We start from the raw sequence: 22,670 nt of genomic DNA, 5'->3' as shown, positions 1-22,670 counted from the left end.
CGATTCTACTGTCTACAGTTGATGGTGTTTTATTACACTGCATATTATCATTGAAAATTCTGACTTATGCTTTCGAGAAATCATGACTATTTCAGTGTTTGTTTGCATTCGCATTTGCAACTTAATTATTGTAGCATAAATTATGTCGTGCTGATCTTGCATATTCTGTCTTTGCGAGCATTAGAAATATATCAATTATTGGTAAAGGCAGTTAATGTATTGGCAATGATCAAAAATTGAAGAAAAACTATTGATTTTAGTTGATCAATGTTTGTAGGAAGGGATTGTATTTTCCAGTCTGCTGTTGCATGCCTCAGATTTATAGTAGTCCCGAAGCGGAGTTCTGGTTTCTTCTGTTATTCTTCTACACTAATGTAAAGAAATTGCTGTTGTCATCATTTAAATCCCTAAATATAGCATAGATCTCATCCCGGGCAAATACAAGGATTGTTTAAACGTGTTTAAAATTCTTACTATTAGACACGTATACACGAACGTGATGCAATATCATGTCGGCCATTTTACATTAAAATTTCATGGTGCTGTACAGTTGCAATAGACGTAACGGTTGTTTCAACGTATTTGCTGCAATTCGTAAACACTTAAGATGAATGTTTGTGTTTCTATATAGGCACACAGGTAAAATAAAAGTTGAAAAATTTGGTGCAGCTAGCTTTGCGCAAATTTTCAGCAAAGTTGGTGTCAAGGCTTGAGGTCTCAGTCAAAGGACCTGCAGCTTTTGAAAGTCTTATAAGACGTGAGTCAGTTATAGAACTTTACTTGTTTCCTAGCGTTTTAAACATTTTATTCTATTTAAAAAATTAAACTGTCGTAAAAATTATTATAGTTAAAAATTATCTCTATGAATTGTTGAATTATTATTGCACACAAAATTATTAATAGGCGCTTACATATTCTTTTGTGTGTTTGAAATTTGGTTTAATTTAAACAAACAAACAAGGCAAGTTCATAAAAAACGTTTGGTAAATTAATTTAATTTTAAAAGGTAGTTAATTGTCAAGAAAACTGTGCAATTTGGTTAGTTTGCATGCCTAGAAATATTAACCGTTAGACCGATGATAAATAAATGCTAACGAATAATTATTGAGAAAACGTAGGAAAATGTTTGACACTTTCCAACTACATACGATAAGTTTGGATTCAAATAATTCAAATTAACATCCAAACGGTATATTGATGGGTTAATGTCTTCGGTTGGACAAAAAGAAAAGGTTATAAAATTGATAACATGCCGTGACCGAAACACCTAATTCACTTGAAAACATTAAAGAAAACATTCCTTGAATGTGTTGTTGTTGTTAACGCTTTTGTTTTGATTTCAGATCCTTCTTCCAGCTGCTCTGCTTCCCTGCTGAGACGCCGGAAACTTCACATCCTGGAAATCGTAAGTTTTACATCTATGCTTCCGTAGTCTAGTCAGCGAAGTTATGCATATATATAGAAATTGTATACCAAACATTACTAAGCCAATTTTTTGTGGGTAAGTTACAACACGTACGCATAAATATTAGAAGCAGTGCTCCCGCTTAATTTTTTGGTGGTCGTGCGTTAGAGCACTAACCTTCATTTTGCTTCTTTGACATGGCGATATAGATCATATTTAAGCCAAATTGTAATAAACAATCAAAAGCAAAGAAAAATGAAGGGTGTATAACTTTTTAAACGGTATAATTAAGTTTCCAGTGGGACCCATTTTTCGTATAATGTTCCTGATAATACGTTTTAGCTTCATGTAGTTTCCATTACTTAAAATATTGCGACGTCTCTGGACTTGGAACAGATTCAAACACCTTGGTTTCGAGAACATTCTGATACGCCAGCACCTCTTTACAACTCGTCGATAAAAACTATGTTTAAGTTTTGCTTGGGAAAAATGTATTACATCAGAACAAAAATTACTTAAACTTAATCAGAAGAAGCATTAAAACTTACAATGCGCGCAATCGTTGTACATTATGCCAGTTGTTTATACTTAGGCAATAAACAAATATGCACTGTTTTGGGATTGTGACGTTTTTCGAGCTATGTGGAATCATTGGCTACTGATAACGATGACGCCGTTCCGGTCTGTGTGCCAATTAATCAATTCAGTCGGTGTTTGTGTTCAGTCTCTGTCAGAAACAGGAGCATTTTTAGCATTTGTTGAAAGTTTCGAGCTCTCCTGAACCGCGCCAACGCTTTGATGAAGCAGCCTCACCGGAAGTAGGTAAAAGGCGACGCAAAATGTCCCCCAATCAGCGGCCGTGAAGCGATACTTTAAAATGACGCCACTTTTCACTGCAATCCGAGTCATCCCTCGAAAAAAACAGAAGTTGTTTTCACTACACTACCTGTATGTAATATCTCGACGCCCCAAGTCGTAGAGAAAAAAAGAAAAGCGCACATAATTTTGTAGCTCTTACAAACTTCAGCAAGCCTGTGCATACATTGTGACAATCAGAACTTGCACAAAGGCTAACACGGTATAACTGGGGCTCGAGTGATGAGGAATCATCGCCGGGTTTAAGTCGTGCGAAAACTTCCTTATTCCGAGGATACAAAATGATCATACCGTACCATTTGTTTAAATTAACTAATTCCCTCATAGCGCTGTATACGTTTGATGGTGTCAATGAACGTTTTTTTTTCATTCTGCCACTTTGTTGAACCAGTTGCCAGAAAACAATATGTGCGATAGTGTGCATTAAACCATTTCAAACGAAGAAGCGATTGATTGCATTTTTAGAAATGCCCTTGCTGTATAGGCCATGCCAGAACTACTTATCTATAGTCAAATTAATGACATTTAGAAAAATCTTTTTATGGAAAGTCATTAAGTTATCTATAAATTTCAGAGGATGCCGGCACATTTGCCCGTAGCCTGAAGACCAAGATAGCGTTAACATTTATCGGAGGGTGTTTTAATTTTCGCTAATTGCGCAATCCATTTGGACTCGTCCCAGCATTCATTCCACTTCTCACTCATTTTTCGTCAAAATAAAATCCCTTTAGAAACAAAACTCGAGTTTTTTGCAAGCAGGATAATATCATTAACTCGCGTTCTTCAAAACGAAAAATGTTAAAATTACCTAAGAGTGCCCATACAACGTTCCGATAACGACACTGAACGCTTGCTACCACGTTTTCCTGAACATCGTGATTTAAAATATAGGTCATAAGAATAAATCCACTGCTTGGCATGTGCTTATCGTGATGCTGGTTCTGTCTGGCTGCAGCCGGTCTGTCTTGCACGAGTCCGTGATATTGAAGCGTGAAGAAATAAGCCATGATTACCTTTTATTGCTTCCGTTATTTTTATTTATCCTGCATCACTTGGCGTTGACTCAGAATCTGACACAAAGGTTGTTGGGTGTTTAAACGGTTTTTTAGGTTTTTATCTATAAAGCGAATTTATGCGTAAGCTTGAATACAATTATTTCATTGCAATGGAACTTAGAAAGTGTCCGGCTGCCAATAATTCTACTTCTGGCTGTACAGTGTAAGCTAAACAGGATTTTCCTTATCTCAGTGTTTCGTTTTCCTTTCCAAGAGGATATGCTTTTCTTTTCAGTGCGGTTTCAATCAAAACAAGAAATGGTGAAATATTGAATGTAATTGACAGTGCCTTTTATCGCTATATCCATTTTACTCACTGCAGAAAATGGATAAAGGCTAAAAATAGAACACCGCTCTCGTGCTATTAATCATGGAAAGGGCCTACCGTAACTATAGAGTTTTATGTTGGTCACAGAATAAGCTCTCATAAAGTTGTAACGTCATTTCTTATGCAAAGTTGTTGGAAATTTTTCCAAATGAGGTTTGGTTATTGTAAAATACTAGTCTGTTTTACTAACGATTTCAGTTATTTACTTCATGCGAGCCAAACGCCAGTCAACAGATGTTAAATAAAGTAATTTTAAATTACCTGTTCTCTATTTTTGACACTGTATTTTGAAGAAAAAATCACTCGCTGCAAAAGGCAGCATCTTTGGTGATATCATTTATACGTGCGGAACTTAATGCGCCAAATGGTTCTTTTTTCGTTGAATCTTTTTGAAAGGTTTGTCGTACGACACGTTACTAATTGCCATTTATTCGTCACAATTTGTCATTTGTTTTTGAAAGTACGCGAAATTAATGCCCGCATTGCGTGCGGCAACCATCTGCTCCCTGTGATAATTTGCATCGAAACTTGTAATTCTCAGAGGTTTGGCTCAGACATAGTGACCTAAGCGATTTTAAATGTCGCAAGAGGTTTGCATCACGATGGGCCGCTTTCCCAGAACAAACGCACGCCTGCAATTATGCAGCTCGCTTGTCACGTTTTTAAATGTTGGCACATATTATATGAACTATAGTCGTGTTTACGTGAATCGGTAGGTGGCGCGCTAGAGAAGTTAATTTTCAGTTCTCAGTTGTACCTTGCTGTTAATCATGATTATGCTTATGCGCTAAATTTTCAATGTTTTTGCTAGTTTTTGTCTAGGTTGTCGATAATTTGTGGTTGTAAAATTTCAGAATTCACAGTAATTGTACGAGGAAGTTATGTATATGTCAGTCGAAACGCATTTGTGTATCATGTCTTTGTGGAAAACTTTCCTCTTTCCCGACTAATCCCACTTACTCAAGTACCACGAGTCACGTTTTGTGACGTATGTTTTCCGTATAAGTTGGAAGAGATTTGGCAAGCCCTGTGGCCAAATGACGTTTCATCGGTATGTAAGCTTAGATCGTTTTCGATGTGAGCACTATAATATTATACAAAGAAAAATTGTTGTTGAAGCTCTTTGCTGCTGGCTTATATAGTCGGATAAACAATGAGGATATGGCAACCCTGTAAACTAATATTGCAACTTTTCCGGGTTGTTTCTCCATAGCATCTGCGCACAGCGGAAGTGCGCAGGTAGCACATTGTTTGTGCAGCCATTATGTCATGACATATGATAGATAATGACGCGTGTAGGCAATACCCGTCTGGACAAAACAAGCCGAAACTATGTCCACAATTACACAAGCACTGCAATGGTTTCGAGATACCCGAAGTGCCTCTAAAATGATCTATGCATAATGCTGTAGCAAACGATATTTAGCGTATCGAAGAAAAGCATCTTATCTTCTTATGAGTTTTGAGCAGCGTTCATAAATAGATGTGTTCAATTCTCCCATTAGTTATGAATTGTCTATCCGTTTGATATGTACTTGTGTGAAATTTAAACACAATCGACGTGACCACATGTAAATACCTCTGTCGATAATTCTAAATCAAAAACGTCACCGTTGAATGCTACATAATGTTGGTTAGCTTGTGAATATAAAGCTTTCAAACGATACTGCATTACTTAACCTGTTCTATATAGGTAGATAGTAAATTGCTTGGAGATTTGATTCAAATCCGATCACACAAAAGCGGAAATTTCCATGAGTATTGATTGACGTTAAAATGAAGTTGTGTTCAGACCCGATGCATTGGGTATGTTATCGCTTCTGAAACTGTCACTGCCTTTTCAAAAAAGCACAGTTCAGTGTCTGTCTTCTTAAGGGAAATGATATAATTGCAATTAATTCGTGAGCGGATTTGTTCTTTCCGCCGTCTTCATTGTTGATTAATTGTTACGTCACAGTAAACACCGTAGATGGTTTAGGTATGAAAAAGCGGTGTTTTGATTCCGTTCGTTTTCACAAAGCGGCTTTCAACCGTTTAAAGAAAAGCAACTGTCAGTATTATCCGCTTTTACAATAACAACTAATTTGATATGGATGGAATCTGCACCTGTTGCTCCATAAGGTGTTTTCAAAGCAAGACACATCAACGATTTGAATGGGACAGTTATACTCTATTTTTCCGCTTATTGAAACACATGAAAGCAAGAACGAGTCCTATTCTAAGAATTATAATCGTCTATGTGTTAGTTTAAAATGATCAAATGTTATAGACCACTTATCCGTCCTTCGTGGATAAGATTTGTTTTTTAACATGAAACGAAACAGTCGAACACGAATCGAAATACCATTACCTGTATGCCAACCATAGCACCATATATTACACTATACACCATCACGTCGGTGCTATCTTATAATAATTTTATATGTTGTCAGTGTGATTGTGATTGACTCCATTGGCTATATTTATTGTAGATTTGTTGTTGGTGCTTTCACAAAACTTCTTCAAAAAGTTGAGGTCTTGTTTGTTATGCTTTAGTTACTTTGCATTCAAGGGTTTAATTTCGTTTGTAACCGTTAGTAAAACTGTTTCATAAGAAAGCGTGTCGGCTAATAAATATGATTTCGGTGTTTTCGACGTTGAAGGCAGAGTTTTTCACTCATCGATTCTTGGACTTATGACAACATTAGGCCCATACACCTACCCACTGACTCTTATTGATTACAAAACTTTCAGAAATCAGTTGATTTCGCTTGCATTCATCTGCTATTATGACGCAGAAAAACACCGAAAGCAAAGTATCAAACGGTATAGTAAGCGTAAGTAATTAAGACTTTTTGCTGTATGTTGTGACGTATGTAAGACTAAAATCTCGCCATGTAATCGTTTTCAAAAGATCAGATTCATGCCATGTTATTGAAACTATGACTTTCATTGTTTTGTAGAAAAAGCAATTCGGTAATTTAGAATAGATTATTGTAACATGTGATAACGCGTTTATTTTCGTGACTCAGGCCTACATAGGTGCGGTCGTTGTCTTGCTATGCATGAAAAGAAAAAGGAAAGGCAAAAATCTGATAAAAGTTAAACTGCCCTCCGGGACTACGTTTATATCGTTGGTGATTGTTTTTGCAACAAGTATCAGTAAATTTCCACGAGTTATATTTACCTTCACGAAATTGAAATAATTGGTTAGAGCTCCTGGCCACAAAAATTAAGAGATTTATTGAGCTCAAATCTAGATGAAAAACATACTAAAATCCAAACGACTTATTCGATTGACCTACGACCTATTACGACTTGTGGCGCAACGCTGTTTTATGGAACTGGAGGTCAACTTCAAAGTCAGTCTTTGAAATAGTTTTCGGCTGCCATCTTATCCTTTCAAATCTTTAAGATTAATTTGTGAGTGGCACCCCTTTTCAGCCCCAACCACGCCCTTGAGACAGCGAAGTTGGTTGTTTTTGTATTTCTATGTATTGCTCAGTTTTTTTCTATTTGTATACTGATAGTTTAATTAATATAAGACGATTTCAAACGGTTTGGAACAATTAAGCGCTAAACAAATAGTTTGTTTAATAAAACTAACTTCTAAGTTTACCGAAGACTCATTTTACATATTAGTTGCAGCTCCAGGTAATGCCTTTTTCCCTTTTCGATTTTGCAATGTTGAACGTCCCGCAAAGTCCTCAATTTTATGCAAATGCACGCCATTTTTTTGAGTAAATGCTGAAGTGATTTAAGTTCTTTCAATAAAACTACTATGAATTTAAATTTCTGACCCTTGTCCGCACGCAAACGAAGTCTAAATTGGTAACAGGAGACGACTTCTCGTGCTTAAGGTGTGATAGAGATTTCAATAGGAACCAAGTGCGCGCGAATTGTGAATACAATGAGGGGTGCATTGAGCACCCGACGTTGCCTGGATAACTTGTGCGAATGTTTTTGTTCATTTATGGGAAAATCCAGCATTCCTTGGGTCGGTGGCGGCTTGTGTTACATGATTCTGCATATTTGCTAACCAGGAGTTTGTTGGGTGTCTTCCTTGACAATAAAAACCAACTTGAAAACAAAAAGTCCCGTTCCTAACAACAAACAAATTGCTGAAATACCATCGTTTATTCAAGCCTCCCACAAAACTGAGCATTTAACAAAATAAAGTCGGGCGAGCCAGCTGTAGTTTTACCGACGAATAGTTGTTTGGAATGAAAACACTGCTGTGCGGTCAATCGTTTTTCTACCAACAGAGAAAATATTTTTGCTACTCGGTTCCTTTTTAATCAGCATTTGATGAAAGACTACCCATAAATTAAACGGAAATTGTATTGTCGTTCTAGCAAAGGCGCCGGCTTTAATCTTGTATCTGTTGTCCGGTTGTACTTCTAATGATCAGCAATTAATTTAAGTTCTCATATATAGAAAATTAAAGTCAGATATGACCTGAAGCATGTCATAATTGCTGTTATGCTTTTTCACCTGTGTGATTTGCTTAGGCTCGCCCATGTACAAGTAGTCAAATTGGACTATTTCGTCATCATTTTGCGTCATTATAACAGGTTACAAAACTAAACCTTAAGCAACTAGTTCTGCTTTCTTCACATCATAAATGTTTTAGGAGAAAGAAGTTGTTGGAGTAAGTTGGTTTCGTGGGTTTTGTTTGTCACATCTTAGTTGTAAAATCAGACCTTGTTTTCTTACTTAAAACATAATTCGTTTGCTCTCTCTTCAACTTGCCCGTCGACCCTGTATCTATTATTATGCTGTGCCATGATCATCAGTTGACGTCACGATTGAGCAAGAGTGGGGGCAATGCCCCAAAAAGTTAAAAAACACCACCGCAAAATATGGTATGTATCCCAAAAATGTAAACTTTGTTCTGTGTGACGTAAAACTGTGCTTCATCGCGTCATTTATATATCTGATTGGCGCAACCAGCTAGAGCGGTTTTAAATTTTAGGGTTATATATTTATTAAAGGCTGTGTACTGTTGTCAAACTCAACTACTCGTCTGGAAATTGACCTTTAGTCGTCTAACTAACGGGGCGAAGCTTACGTGATGGTTTTGACGTATATTGTCTCCTTTCTGAAAAAGAACATATTGAATTTATTAAAACTTTGGTATGCGTTGGAAACTGGAGTTAAGGTTCATTTTATCTGAAAATCTTTTGATCGAGAAAAGGTTAAAGATGAAAGACGCAATAATTGGTTACCGGTTTTTCTTCGACATGTTGTGGTCTGTCAAACTTCCTAAAATAATAATTAGGTTATAGGTTTCCGCGTTATAAATCTACGTATAAATAATTACTTAATGTGTGTATTGAGGTTTTACGTGATTTCAACCCAAATTAGGCGCTTTTATATTGTTTCATTAATATTCTGTTAAAATACAGTAACTTGTTATTTTTGTTATGTATTCATTTTTTTAAAGCAGTTTGAAATTATATCAGAGCTTACAGTAATCATTGTTCTTCAGAACATTTTTCTGTTCAATTCTGTACGAGCAGTTTTGTTCGATGTTATTATGTGGTATTGAAACCTATATTTTACTCTTTATGAAAATCTAACGAGCTCTGCAAACTTGGCAATTGATCAAAAAAGGAAAATTTGCTTTTTCCGCAGCTCTTTTGTTTGGAAGTAGCATAGATATGATCGTAATTTCTACTTAACGACAGATTAATAAGGAAATGGAAACCCCGTAAAAAGCTGGTTTTGGCAAAATCAGTGTTTGTTAAGTCGGTAAAAGCTGTTTTGAGCTGCTTTCAGTGTTGACTGATCGAGGTTTGCCTATTTTGTAATAAAGCCTCTACACCCCGTAACCTATTGTTGTTAAATCAGAAAGATATAAAACGCCTTTATAGACTTAATATAGCTTATTTGGACAAAATAAATATATTTCTGAAGCACCTGGTTTGAAAACGGTTAACGGAATAGCTTCTGTGCTCTAGCATTCTCTTTATGGCCCCGTGGGTCTCTTTTTTGTTGCTTCAGTGATTTCGCTATTTATGCGATCAAATCAACCGTGTATCTATGGTTATTTTGAGATGGGAGAATATCTTCTAGACGCTTTAAACTGTTTTAAAAATATAAAAACTTAACTTGGTTCCATTTAAAATTTAAGCTGACTGCTCCAACAGATTTATTTTTTACGTGTTTATGTATACGAGTGAAGACATTTTGTTTTTGACGATTCTTTATTTTACACTGCTGCGAAATTTTTCAGCAATGAACGGAATGTTATATTACTTGTCATTATGTTGTTATTGGGGCTATTATAGCCGCGAGTTCATTGCTGAAATTTTAAATGCGCCTTTTGTCTTTTAAATTGCATGGTTACCGTAATATGACCGCCTACATAGGCCTACATACCGACATAGATGAGAGATCGTTTGAGTTAAAATTTTTCGGAAACCGTTTTGAACTGGTTTTTGCTGGTTTCTTTGGCTTATATTCCGCTCGAATAACTTTGGCTATTGCAGCCTAGATGTTTTTTCTTAGAAGCTTTAAGCCGTCTTTAGAATGTTTTTGCTGATATTGGCAGCGCATTAAACTAGTTTTAGTTCTATAAAAAATTTCAACGAACCCGCTCGCTATTTTGCCGGATTTGACGATAACTTGAACCAAAGATAAGATGATTATCTTTTTAAGAACCAATAGTACCCTTCCCTAACGTTTTGCAACAAAACATGTTTGCCAATTACTTATTGTTGTTTATGATACCACCTGTTTATAAATAGGTGCTGACATGCGGTATAGAAATTTTGTCGAGCAGCATATACAGTAAACGTCGTTTTATAACTGTGCGTTATACCTGCAGGTATACAACCGCACTTCTATGCGAATAACTGCGCCTTTTCCTAGAACTGCTTCGGCATTGATAGGACAAAATTGACTTAACAAGTGATTATAATAGAGTTTCCGGAACGCCCTTTGCTTTAGTCATGCCGCAAACAAACAACTGCAAGTATCGCATATTACCGTATTCATCTTTTTTATGGGTATAATGTCACCACTGGAGAATAGGGTTTTCTGTAGGTGAAAGAAAATATTGGGTCCGCCCACGTCGATTTCATCGTTTGAGCAATAATACCCCGTATTATCAAGCCGTCATATTGATGTCACATAAAAACATTTTTGTAAATCGAAACTAACAATAAATTTATTGTGGTTCCGCCCGTCATTAGTGTAGTGTCCTGTCCTGGGTGTCATGTCGATTGGCAAAATCTTATGAACGTATATTTTCAACAAGGACGGTCGCTTTGGTTGGTAAAGCATTTTAAGCACTAAAGCAAGTAAAGCGCTACCAACTTTCATTTCTGTAATGTGTGTTGTCTCTAAATTTCTTCTGTTTTTTTTCATCGTTGTATAACGGAACATGTTTTGATTCCCTACAAAATTGAAAATAAGCATCTAATTGTTTGTGTGAAACTGTCTTCTTAAAGCTAACCACGTTTTAAGCCCTGACGAAATCTGGAGTTTGAGAAACGTTGTCTGACCGCAAATAGCAGGCTTATGATGAATTAGACATTGAGAGGGGCATAGCGGAATGAATGGTCCTATAATGGTCTTAAGAAAAATTCCAAAATTGCGTTTTACAGGCAAAAGGTCTTTTTGGTTGTTTCTATTTTAACACTTCCTACGCTGCATTTGGGAAATGAAGTCTTAGCGTCTTCCATTCGTACCAATTTAGGTATCAATTTCCTAAGGAAATTGCAGGTTTAAGTATAACTATTTTCGCCCGGTTAAAACTGCGGTATATAGTTGTCGGGATAATGCATAGGTCCAGCCAAACATCTAAGGTCTGTATGATGGGCGATGTAGTTCTAGCAACATTTCCGAAACTGCAGCCTGGAAACGACAATGCCGTAACCATTTTAAGTCCGTTTTGGGTTAAAAATGTCACTGAGCGACAATGAATTGTTTTGTAAGCTTGAACCGTGTTGAATAGGTTATAGAACTTTAGTGCAAAAGGCTTGTATTGAAATGTGACAACACGTGGCCTTTTGCAATCAACGAGGCCCTGCTGCATCTCGGCTAAGTCTTGAAAATAAATGCTTTAGTCATTGTTTAAATTAAATCCAGCATTGTGCCTTGGGTCATGCTTAAATCTGATTTTATGCTCAGCGATTTACGACCGCTGCCAACCGATAACACAGGATAATGTTGTCAGTTAAATCTAAGATATATTAAGGTTTTGTATACCGACAAACTTGATAGAAATTACAATGGCCTTCGGGCGTAGTCGCAGCCACAATTGACGTCCGATTAATTGTTTATGCGCTTAAATAAAAACAAACAGCACAGGAAAACTGCCAAGCCCATTTTACGTCAGTCATACCTTCATACATGCGGTTATATTTTCATTTACCTTAACTTTAACAGGGAAACATGACCACCTATGCGCACACAACATTTTGTCGAAATCACCAATCCGTTTCAACGCTTCCATATAAGCTCCTGCGAGTTCTTTAGCGAAAAAAAGCGTTTTAGTCATGGTGCCGTGTAACTTGCTTCGATAAAAAAAAAAACTCTACAACAGCAGCATTAGTTAATTTCAAGAAGTGTGACTATATCACAACGTTTAAAAGGCCATCTATAGAGAGAAAACTATACTAGCCAAAGCACATATAGCTTAATGACTTAACCAATACTGGCAGGAATTGCCTAATTTGCAACTTGCGTGAGAAAGGCACGCTGTACGCCTCTGCACTCGTACAAATGTCTTCGATTTGGCAAGCTTTGGTGCAATAGTAAAATACGAAATCTAAGAATTATAATTAACTCTGTTATTAACAGTTAATCGTCACAATCACAAATAACCACGGTAGGCTTTGCCTAAAACACAGTTGTGCTTGTTTTCCTTTGTGTAAATGAAGATTTATTGACTATTTAAAAATGCAATTAACTTAACGTATTGCCATTGAAGATCGCTTCCGCCTTGCAAACTTGCAAGAATTCCTTTTTAAACCTGTTAGTATAAAGGATAAACAGGGATCGTAAGCAAATGCATTATAAACATGAACAATAGACCGCCCTTCTTCCAAAAATGAACCAACGTGAGCTATCGGCTATATACATACTTCATCTACGTCGATATGTTCCTTCCGTATTAGTTCGTTGTTTTGTTATTTTCCTAATTGAATTGTGCAGATATGTCGCCAACCAAACGGTTTTGAGGAAATGTGGTAAATTTTTGTGACCGCTGCCAAGAAAACGTTGCGAAAATATGAAAATTTTCTCTTCATCTTCCGGTAAAATACAAATGTGTTTTAGGCGTTATACTGCTTGATTAAGACGGCATGCCCTTTCGTGGTAATGTAAATCGGACGTGGTAGAGTATTCAGTGCCATATTGCTGAATGTGGACGACGTGATGGTAAAATCCAATTTTGTACGAATTTTCGAATATCTGCTGATTCATACACAGAGGAATTATGATTTGCATAGAAAATTTGTGGCGGGTAGAGTCGCTTTTTAATACTGAACACACCCAAAGCTTCCACTGGTTAACCGGTTTAACAAAACCTTGTTCTTAACTAAGGTTTAGCAAGCCGAGATGGGCTTTTAACATTATCGTCGGCGTGAATCGGAGCGTTCGAATAAAAGAGTATGATTTAAACAAAAACTGTTTGCCGTAAAAAATCCTTTTCAGTTGACAGTTCCTCATTTCATACAAAAGCGATTGGAAAAAATCCAATATTTGCACAGGGCCGATAGCGTGTACAGGTGTACTGCTTCAAGGCACTAGTTTTCGCTTTACCCTTTATACAATAACTGTTTGATTAGCTTAAACACTTCGTACACTCGCTGATAAAGACCAGCAAAAACTCGCGTTTTCCACTTCATTGGTTTTTAAGAATAGAAACCAAAGAGTCTACAACCGAATTGGGTGGCATAAACAACTTTGATGTTGACCTATGTACAGAATCAATGTGCTCAGCTACAGGGCTTTAAAAATCGTTTATTTCGACTACGCCAAAGGATTGCTTTTACAGGAGGTTTTCCGGCAAGCTTTATTGTTCGTTGTATGGTTAATTGGCTAAGCTAAAATTATTTATTGGCCACGTTGCCGGTCATTGTTTAGCTGGACTTAATGAATGCGTTTGAACGTTTTGCACCAGTAAGCCGTACCATATGCATTGTTTAGCGCGCCTATAGAATTTTGCCGCAGGTGAAATGTGATTTTAAAGCAAAAATTGCTTAATCATTCAAAAATATCAATTCTCGGGCGCATTCCGGATATCTAAAGAAACCCAAAAATAAAGTACGTAATTAATGTTAAACCCACTAAATTACCTCTTTGACTCGTCTGGCATTTGTATAGTGAAAAGTTGGGCCCTGTATAGTGAAAAGAGCCGTTTAGATATAACTTAATGGACAACGAATACTGATATTTTTCTCAAAGGCACCATGACAAATACACCTGACAGTAACTCCATTCAACGTAATGTTATAAAAATCCGTAATTTGGTGCGTTCGGTAATTTCTGACTCGGATATACTGTAGTCCAAACGCTTTGGACTAATAATTTCGTTACGTGATCTACGTTCATCTAAATTAATGGGAGCCGTGTTTAAAAAGCCGTTTCCTCATATGTGCCAGCTGTTTTGCATTATATCAAGGCACTTAATCGCGTGCTAGCAGGTAAACATGAAATTCAAACTTTGCCAGAGCGGAAGTATTGAATTGGCTATTGTCAGGGCTATATTGGGGCCCCTTGTTTACTGTTTAGACGCTAAACATTCGTTAGTTAATGCATTCTCCTTAACTGGCAAAGTATTTAAGGCTATCTGATCTTGAAAAGGAATTTCTCGTTCGAGAAAAAGGAGAGAAATTGCAAAAGGTTTTCGAATTTCTTAGGAAATTATTCTTAGGTTTGAGGTCGAGTCTTCCGTGTACTCAGAGTGAGAGGGAAGGAAAAAAGCGCGAGAGAAAGAAAGAGAATGAAGTAGGCGGAGGAGAGCGCCTTCTCACTCTCAGCTATATTGCCGTGGCGCGACCGAAAATGTCATATTAGTGAAGTGCAGAGGAAATATCAAGAGATATCTGCGTCAGTTCTACAGGATCAGGTGAAAAAGCGAAATTTTCTACCTTGCAAGCGTTTATTTGGCAATTGATTTTAACTAACTGTAACTGCGGAATCAGCAGAAAGCTATGGCACCAAACGGAAAACCAGCGTAAGTTTTCAAAATTAACTTTGTGAATATTTGATGGTTGTGATGTATTCAAATAGTAGACATAAAAGGCGTTTAATTTCACGTGAAAATTAAAAGAGTGCAAAGTTGTCTGAACTATGTTTAATTTGATTTTTGTTGGATAAAATTTGTTACATTTTTGGCAATTTATCGTAAACCGTGTTTTCGTAGAAAGTGTGTTCTTGTGATAAATTGTTTCTTGTTTAAATAGACCTTAAAATTTGTTTAGTTTTTTGGCGTAATTGATAACAGTCAGATTATGGAGGATTTGTTTATTCAGGGTGGTTTGTTTTTGAAAAACTACGTAACATTAATGGTGGGAAAAATTTATCTTTTTTTACAAAATAAAATTACATAAAGAAATTAAACCTAATTTAGTAAAACAACTTTGAACTTATTTTTTAATTAATTTCGGTCTCTTTCATAACGTCATCGCAATGCGCACGTACTACCTTTTAATTTTGAGATTTAATTATACTTTAACTATAAATCGATCAAAGCTTGGTCGAAAATCTTTCGGTACACTTAATTGGCACTTTTAATGGCGCTCATTATATATCTGTAATACTTTAGGTACAAGTGGATAATTATAAATTAATATAAGGCGTAGCCTTTGTACCATCTTGCGCCTGGTAACGCTTTTTGAGAAATGACGTTGCAATTTCTGCTGAAGTGAAAATTTTCGCAGGCGACATTTTCTTTTTTCCTATTTGCGTGTACCTATTCTATGCGTACGCGCCAGTTTTTTTCAATAGGTGCTTTGTCTCGCCTTAGGGCCTCAAAAACATTTCTAAGAAGCGTAGTCTACTGGTTCAGGTCATCCTTTTCAAAAGAAAAAAGTTTCTGCATAAGTTTGCCCGATCCTGCACAAAAAACACAGTAAAACATGCACATGTGTTCTATATTCGACATTTCTCATGTAGGTGCGATACAAATTAAGTAGAAAAACAATTGATCACCGGCTATCATGATCTGTCAGCCTTTTAAAAGATTAATTAAATCTTATCACGCTAGGCTGTCACAAGGTTTGGCCGCATTACTATGTCGCACAGTTTTCATCAATGAGTCCACGCCTTGTTTAGATTTACATGCAAAACAATTGTCATGTAGTTTGTGGGCCATCCCCCAGCACGCTATTTGGCCCCATCAGCAGGCTTACTGCATGCAACTTTGTAACGCTTTTTCTCTCTTTTCATCACAGAAGTTTCGTTATGCAACAACGGCGTTCGCCGCTACAACCAGTACACGAGCAAGTGACGTCTAAAGACACCAACATCAGAGTCAAGAACGAGTGCATACTATTTTCACAATCAATAATGAGCGGGTAAGCTGAAAATCGCACCGATCGTTGTGAAGTATAATGCCGATTAAAAACTCGATGTCTACGTTAAGTCTTATTATATGTGATAGGAGATGGAACCCAGCCAGTAACGTTCAGGCTGTAGAGCCTTCCACAACTAGCCAGGAGGGGCCGGAACCGCGAATACTCTCCAAGAAGAGGCGCGATTTGATAAACGCCGAGATCCGCGAATTGCAGAATCTTCTGCCTTTGAAAAAGAGTGCACGCGAACGTCTATCTTATCTCGGAATTCTCGCTTTGACAAACACATTCATACGCAAGGCAACATTCTTCAAAAAAGGTAAAATGTGCTGCATTGGCGGAACTGAAATTCAATGAACTATTGTCGCAATTTTCCAATTACTATGATGTTAGTATTGTCAATTGAAAAGGAAAGACTCTGATTTGGTATCAAACATTGAATCAACAATTAGACTAAACGGTCTGCGGCTTATTGTAAGCACTAAACGTGCGAACATTGTGCTGATAGTTTTACAAAGGCTCAACCTAAACAACAGGAAGTTAGGCCTGGAATTGTATAGTCGAAAAACATGCTTAGTGTACTACTTTCATAATGGCCCATAAAACTATACTTTGTCAGACTGTGTGTTTATGCGAACATTGTTCTTGCAGAATGCATAAGCTGCGACTCTTCAATGAGCTGCGGATTGGTTCCGGAATTCTCATCTTCGCTTTGTGGATTCCTTCTCGTTTTCAACAGAGATGGCAAGATTCTTTATTCTTCGGACAACATTCTTGATTATCTCGGCAACACAGTGGTAAATAGCTTAGCAATTAACTTGTAATATTAGCTTTGAGGTATTTGTGTTTTTTATAAGATGTCTAATAGTATACCCTGCAACATTCAGGTTGAACTTGCAAGTCAAGGCGACAGCATTTACGACTTCGTTGATAAAGAGGATCACGATCAGATCAGAGCACAGCTGGATGTTCCTCCTCATGATGACAGGGGGGAAGCCAGACGTCTTTCATTCTTTTGTCGGATGTCAACATCCCGTTACATGAAGACACAGATGAGATCATGGAAAAACAAGGTGAGACTTTTGAGACCTGAGGTTTTTTATCAACTGAGATACCGCCAAGTTTATTGAAACTTATTTTATTTAAATTTACTTGGTAACAGATTGTTCATGTTACCGGTCGCTACCATCGTCCAGAAATGAGCAACGATTGGTCAGACACAGTTTTCTTTGCCGTCTGTACACCAATCGAATCTAAGCCAGTCACTGACGTCAGACATCATCCGAGCCCCAGGGCAACTGAATTCAAAGCTGTACATGGTCCAGACATGAAGTTTCTCGAGGTAATTAGACTTATTAATTATTACCTAATGCGTCGTACTGCGGAAAGAGTACTACTTTGATTTTATTTGTAATAGGTTCCAAATACCGTAGAATCTTTGCTTGGCTACAAGCCTGAAGAGCTAGAAAAGACAAGCTGGTATCAGTGGATTTATCCTGAAGACGTCGAACAAGCTAGACAACAACATTTGAAATTTGGTAAGTATTTTTCCCTTTAACTGATTTTCACTGACTTGTATTTCAACCCTAAACATATAAAATAACCGTATATATTGCATTATAGTAAAAGAAGATGGATCTGCATTTGCATGCGTGCTCAGAATGGTTAAAAAAGACGGATCGACAGTTTGGGTTGATATTACCGCAGAAAAATCGCAAGAAAGTGTCGGCAATTCCTTCATTTGCAACTATATCGTCATCGAGTGAGTGATTGAAATGTTCAAGATCGAATATTAATTTTATCCCTTTGAATTCCCTATAATAATATATATATTTTTTTCAGCGAGTCAGAAGTGCCATATTTTCGCATCCATCACAATCTTCTCCCCTTCCCGGAACACTACACCGAGTCTCAGCGCCAGTACTTGGCTTACAGATCAACCCTGCTTAGTGCTGCCTTAAACAGTGACGTCACGTCAGCCACTACGTCACCAATGACATCACCCATCGGACATCCGGACCCGACACACTTTCAGATGTCCCAGTCTGTGTTTGCCGACAACCTTGACACAAAATCAATTCTTCGGCGAGAATTGATGAAACGGAAGATGAGCTCCGTTGAAAGTCCGATAGGAGTTTTTCACGGAACACCTTATGGACCTGAAGTGTTTGCCATGCCCCCCAACAAGATGCTGATTCGATCTACATCTGAGATGCCGTATGCTACCCCCGCCTATCACAGTCCTCTTCAGCATTCCACTTCCTTTCCGGAGGCTTCTTATCATCCACACCTGCTCTATCGACATCCTGCCGAAGAATCCTTCATGTCACAATTGCACAGCCCCACCACTAACCCCACCGGCTACCTTTATGATGGTGGATACACCACCCTTACCCCAGTTCGCCCCCATACTCTTACCCTTCGGCCAACCCAATGCTCCCCCGTTCCTACGGCTGGGTCATCGTCACCTGTGAATGGGCATGCTAACCAGCACAACCAAAATAACAACGCCCATCTGCCGCAGAAAGACTCTTATAATTCCCGATCTTTCCGGGGGTACAGCAACCAGTACTCCCCTGCACATTCTACCGGAACCCCAAGTCACGAGGTTGAATACTACCAACAGAGCGGGTCCCCTTGCAGCCAGGTCACACATTCTCCGAGGTCACCGGTACAACAGCGTCAGCTTCCCGCTGCTCGTATCAACAAAGTCGTACCTCGCCCATCGGTGGACGGACTTCTCCGGGATGTCAGCGAAATAATTGACGGTGAATTGGTTTGCGAAAACTCCACCACCATGTGTGGAAGCATGACTTCATCCCCTGCTCCCGTGCAGCAGCAGTGCTCAGTAGGATCACCGTACAGCAACAACAACAACGTTCACAGTCCAGTTTCCTGCCAACATAGCCCGCAGCACTCGCCAATTGCCCGCAGTGACTGCAACATCAGTTCCCCCAACATCAGTCTATGGGATCACCAGTCTATGCAACATCAGTCTATGGGATCACCGCAGACAGCCAACTCCCAGTGTAACTCCCCAGTTTACGCTGGCTACAATTACAACCCCGGATGTGACGCTTCTCCTCGTGGCTCCCCAGTATACAGACAACAGCAGGCTTACCCGACATCCTCCTGCTCTCAAGTGGATGCCGCGAACTTTCAATCGAGACCAATAGAGAAGCCATACCACGTCCAATACGCCATCTCATCCGGACATCCTTCCACGATGAAGCAGTACCAGGCTGCAGCCGCCGCCTTCTACGCAGCAACCCAGCAAGGACATCGCGCTGAAATGGTGGAAGGAGGTCCAGAATGGATGAAGAAGTATGGCAACATGTCCGCCATGGTAAGTTATTTTGATAACCACTTGATTATCTGAAATGTCTTAAACATTTAAGAGGTATTGATATTAAATTCGTATTTTTTTGTTATCCAGGAAATGCTCTTTTCTGAAGCGGAAGGTTCGCCATACCTCGCTTGAATGAGGCTCCCGCCACATGTCGTTCACGGCAGCCGGCGGGAAAGCTCTCGTGCCAAGACTCGTAACATGTCACAGTTACGGCCAAGTTCTCTTACATTAGGAGATATACCTTTGTTGTGTTGACACTCTCTTACTTTTTACGGCGACAAGTTTTGAATTTGTAAGGCAAGCCTATACCCGATGTTACTTTCTTGTCTTCCAGCTATTGTCGTATCAGATATTGACGCGTCAACTGCCCTTTAAGACAAGGTAGCGTTTGGTATAGTGCACACCATTTCGGAGTCTCTTATGCCTATGTGGGTGTAATAGACTCCAAGAAAAGCAGCAGCAAAATTTTCAAAGTTTTCAAATCAGTGATGGAAAAATTTTTATCATTCGGTCATTTTGCTGCTTTTCTGGTGGTGATCGCCAACAACATGCATTTTAAAACCATCTGAGACTTAAAACCATGGCATCATTTTGGTTCATTTTTAAAATGTTTAGAAGCTAACGTGATAACGTTGAAGTCGTCAAATTAGGCAACCATTTTCTTTCTTTCTTCCCCTTTCAATTTTAAATCTCTCTCTTTTCTTTGTTACGAAATCCTTCTCTTGGCATCACTAACAGTGCATCAGAGCATCCCGTTCAGCGTTGAATACGCGACGTTATAACATCATAACGTTGAAAGCAGCACTTCACCATATTCTGTAACGATCCCAGTGATCGCAAAAATTTTCTTATTTCCTCAATTGTTCAAGTTTATTTAACAATCATGTCATACCATAAACAAATTAAAATCATGCGTTTTTCGTTTAAAAAACGATTTTTTCATCGTCTTTGCGTTAATTTATAAAAATACGATTTTGCAATCGCCGTTTTTTAAAAGGTTAAAGAAATCGCCATAATTCTAACTTCGCCTATTAAAACTTTTTATGCGGCGTTTCCTATTGAGGTACATTTCTTCATTAAAACTAATAACAACATCGCCCGGAGTGCTTATATGTCATTTCGCCGCCGCAGTCCATAATGCGTAGAATACGGCTCGTAAGAGCAAGAAAATCGTGACCCGATTTGGCTATATTTGTCTTCGCGATGTCGCCGCTTCTCACGCGATGCCTCAGGCTTTTTGACGTCATAAGTGGATAAACTTTGGCCTTAAAATGAGAAAAAAGTTCCGCGCTTCGAATGGAATGTTGCACAAAAATTTCGTAATCTTATTTTTTAACGAAAATTGCCGCCAAAGGATGTAATCTTATGCATTAACGGACCACTTAATTAAAACTAGCTTAGTATGTTTTATGTTTCACAATTGAAACGCACTGTGCCAAACTGTGGTTTATTTGAAGTTTAATTTTCTTTTCTAAAATAGTTCCAGCAACACATTTGTTTAATTCTTCACTATTTTCTTTTTTGTTTTTTTTAAGCTCAATGTGTCACAAGATACAATTTCATTTACCAACCGAATTAAATATTTTTGTTAAAAATGCATGGTCTTTAAGTTCACAGATGATTTTACAATGCATGTTGTCTTGAAAACATTTGTTTTATTTTATGATATTATATTTGGGCAAAATGGGCAAAGTCTCGGGCATACCCAGATTCCCTCAAAAAGATCCTTTAAACTATAAAGCACCATCTTTGGGCGAAAATACTTGACTTGAATTGAGAAGGTAAGTTCTCGGTTTCAAGGTTAAACAAGTCAACCGGAAAATGCGAGCTATGTGGTTCGCACTTAACGGTTGACTGCCCACTTTGACGTGTATAAACCGACCAATGAGAAGATTGAAGGTAATTTCTTTCTTCTTCCACGGACCCAAGACCCTGTCTATTTCTGCCCAGTTTTTTGTTTTTGTTTTTAAACATGCGTTGGTAATAACGTGGTTGTAAATATCCTGAAAAGTAAAATCGCATTTGGATGTTTCGTATTGATTTCTGATTCGACATCTTTATACATGTCACTTCCTGACAAAAACACGTCGTAGCGTATTGTTTTTGAGCGTTGCCATAATATCTGTTTTGCCTCTTCTTTAAGTATGTCGCATCACCTTTGTGCCATGAAACTTGTATTAATTGCGACCAAACACAGATTTTTTTTGAACTCCATTAGCTTTTGCGGTGACCGCCAAAACGTATTTGTTCGCTTACTGTGATACAGTACATACAATGTGTCATGTATAAGCATATGAAGTTAACTTTATAACTTTATTCTTTCTTGTTCTAAGTAATAAATGAGATGTTTTAATGTCGATTTTTCCTTAGTTAAAGGACTACAAACGGCACATTTGTTTGTTTTATCATAGTTTCTGCTACCATTGTATTATATTCGTATATGTCGCACCGTTTGTAAGTTAATATTTATGTCTGCTATCGTAGAGTATATCTGTTGAACATATATGTGCCTTCGTAGTTTTATTTTGTCAGAATTGTAATAAAAGAAACAGTTAAAGAAACGTTTAATGCAATTAATTTTGGATGACGAATTAGGTTTACTGGCCTGCAGTCTTAAACTTCCAATGTCTAAATGCACCGCTGACAAGTGAACAAACCGTCAGAAAACTTCTTCAAACGTGTCGTATATGTTATGAGTTTATTGCACCTCGCCTCGTATAGAGACAAACAGACAAATATTATATTAGCATTGCGCAAGCCCAAATTTGCTGAAAGCATTAGAGTGGACGCTATCGACGGAATAATAAAAGGCAATCAGAAAATCTTAACAAACAACAAAGCAAGCTTGTATAGGAAAACTAATTAGGGTTCGCTTTATCCGTTATGAACAGAACTTTAAGCAACTATTATTATGCCAGCTAAACCTTTAGGTAAATTCCTCGTGTGGTCACTGATATCTAAAAAACAATAATCAAAATAACTTCATTTTTTAGGTCAGTTGTAAATGCATGATATAATGTAGCCTACAGGTAGGTGCTTTCCAATGCCGTTCATTTCAGAGGGAACTTCTTATATATATAGAAATTTCAAAACTCCAAAACAAAATTATCTTTAGATTAAAATAATTTCCAATGAGTAAATTAATTTC

General features: G+C 37.8%; 1 protein-coding gene across 2 annotated transcripts; it reads left to right on the top strand.

Annotated features, from left to right (window-relative positions):
- Positions 1-629: 629 nt before the first annotated feature.
- On the top strand, positions 630-22,083 carry LOC143461631 (uncharacterized). Of its 2 annotated transcripts, XM_076959417.1 has the most exons (11): positions 630-757; positions 1,344-1,405; positions 16,054-16,176; positions 16,263-16,492; positions 16,825-16,970; positions 17,061-17,246; positions 17,336-17,515; positions 17,591-17,711; positions 17,797-17,935; positions 18,016-19,519; positions 19,610-22,083. In XM_076959417.1, exons 3-11 carry the CDS (start codon positions 16,064-16,066, stop codon positions 19,652-19,654), a joined length of 2,664 nt encoding a protein of 887 aa, XP_076815532.1. In that variant the 5' UTR covers positions 630-757; positions 1,344-1,405; positions 16,054-16,063; the 3' UTR covers positions 19,655-22,083. The 2 variants fall into 2 exon arrangements, with proteins under 2 accessions (XP_076815532.1, XP_076815530.1); XM_076959415.1 differs by lacking the exons at positions 630-757; positions 1,344-1,405 and adding an exon at positions 14,592-14,834.
- Positions 22,084-22,670: the final 587 nt, after the last annotated feature.

Source organism: Clavelina lepadiformis, chromosome 6 (genome assembly GCF_947623445.1).
Source record: "Clavelina lepadiformis chromosome 6, kaClaLepa1.1, whole genome shotgun sequence".
Taxonomy (NCBI): domain Eukaryota; kingdom Metazoa; phylum Chordata; class Ascidiacea; order Aplousobranchia; family Clavelinidae; genus Clavelina; species Clavelina lepadiformis.
Note: the sequence above shows the minus strand (reverse complement) of the source record. Positions and strands in the feature narration are given on the sequence as shown.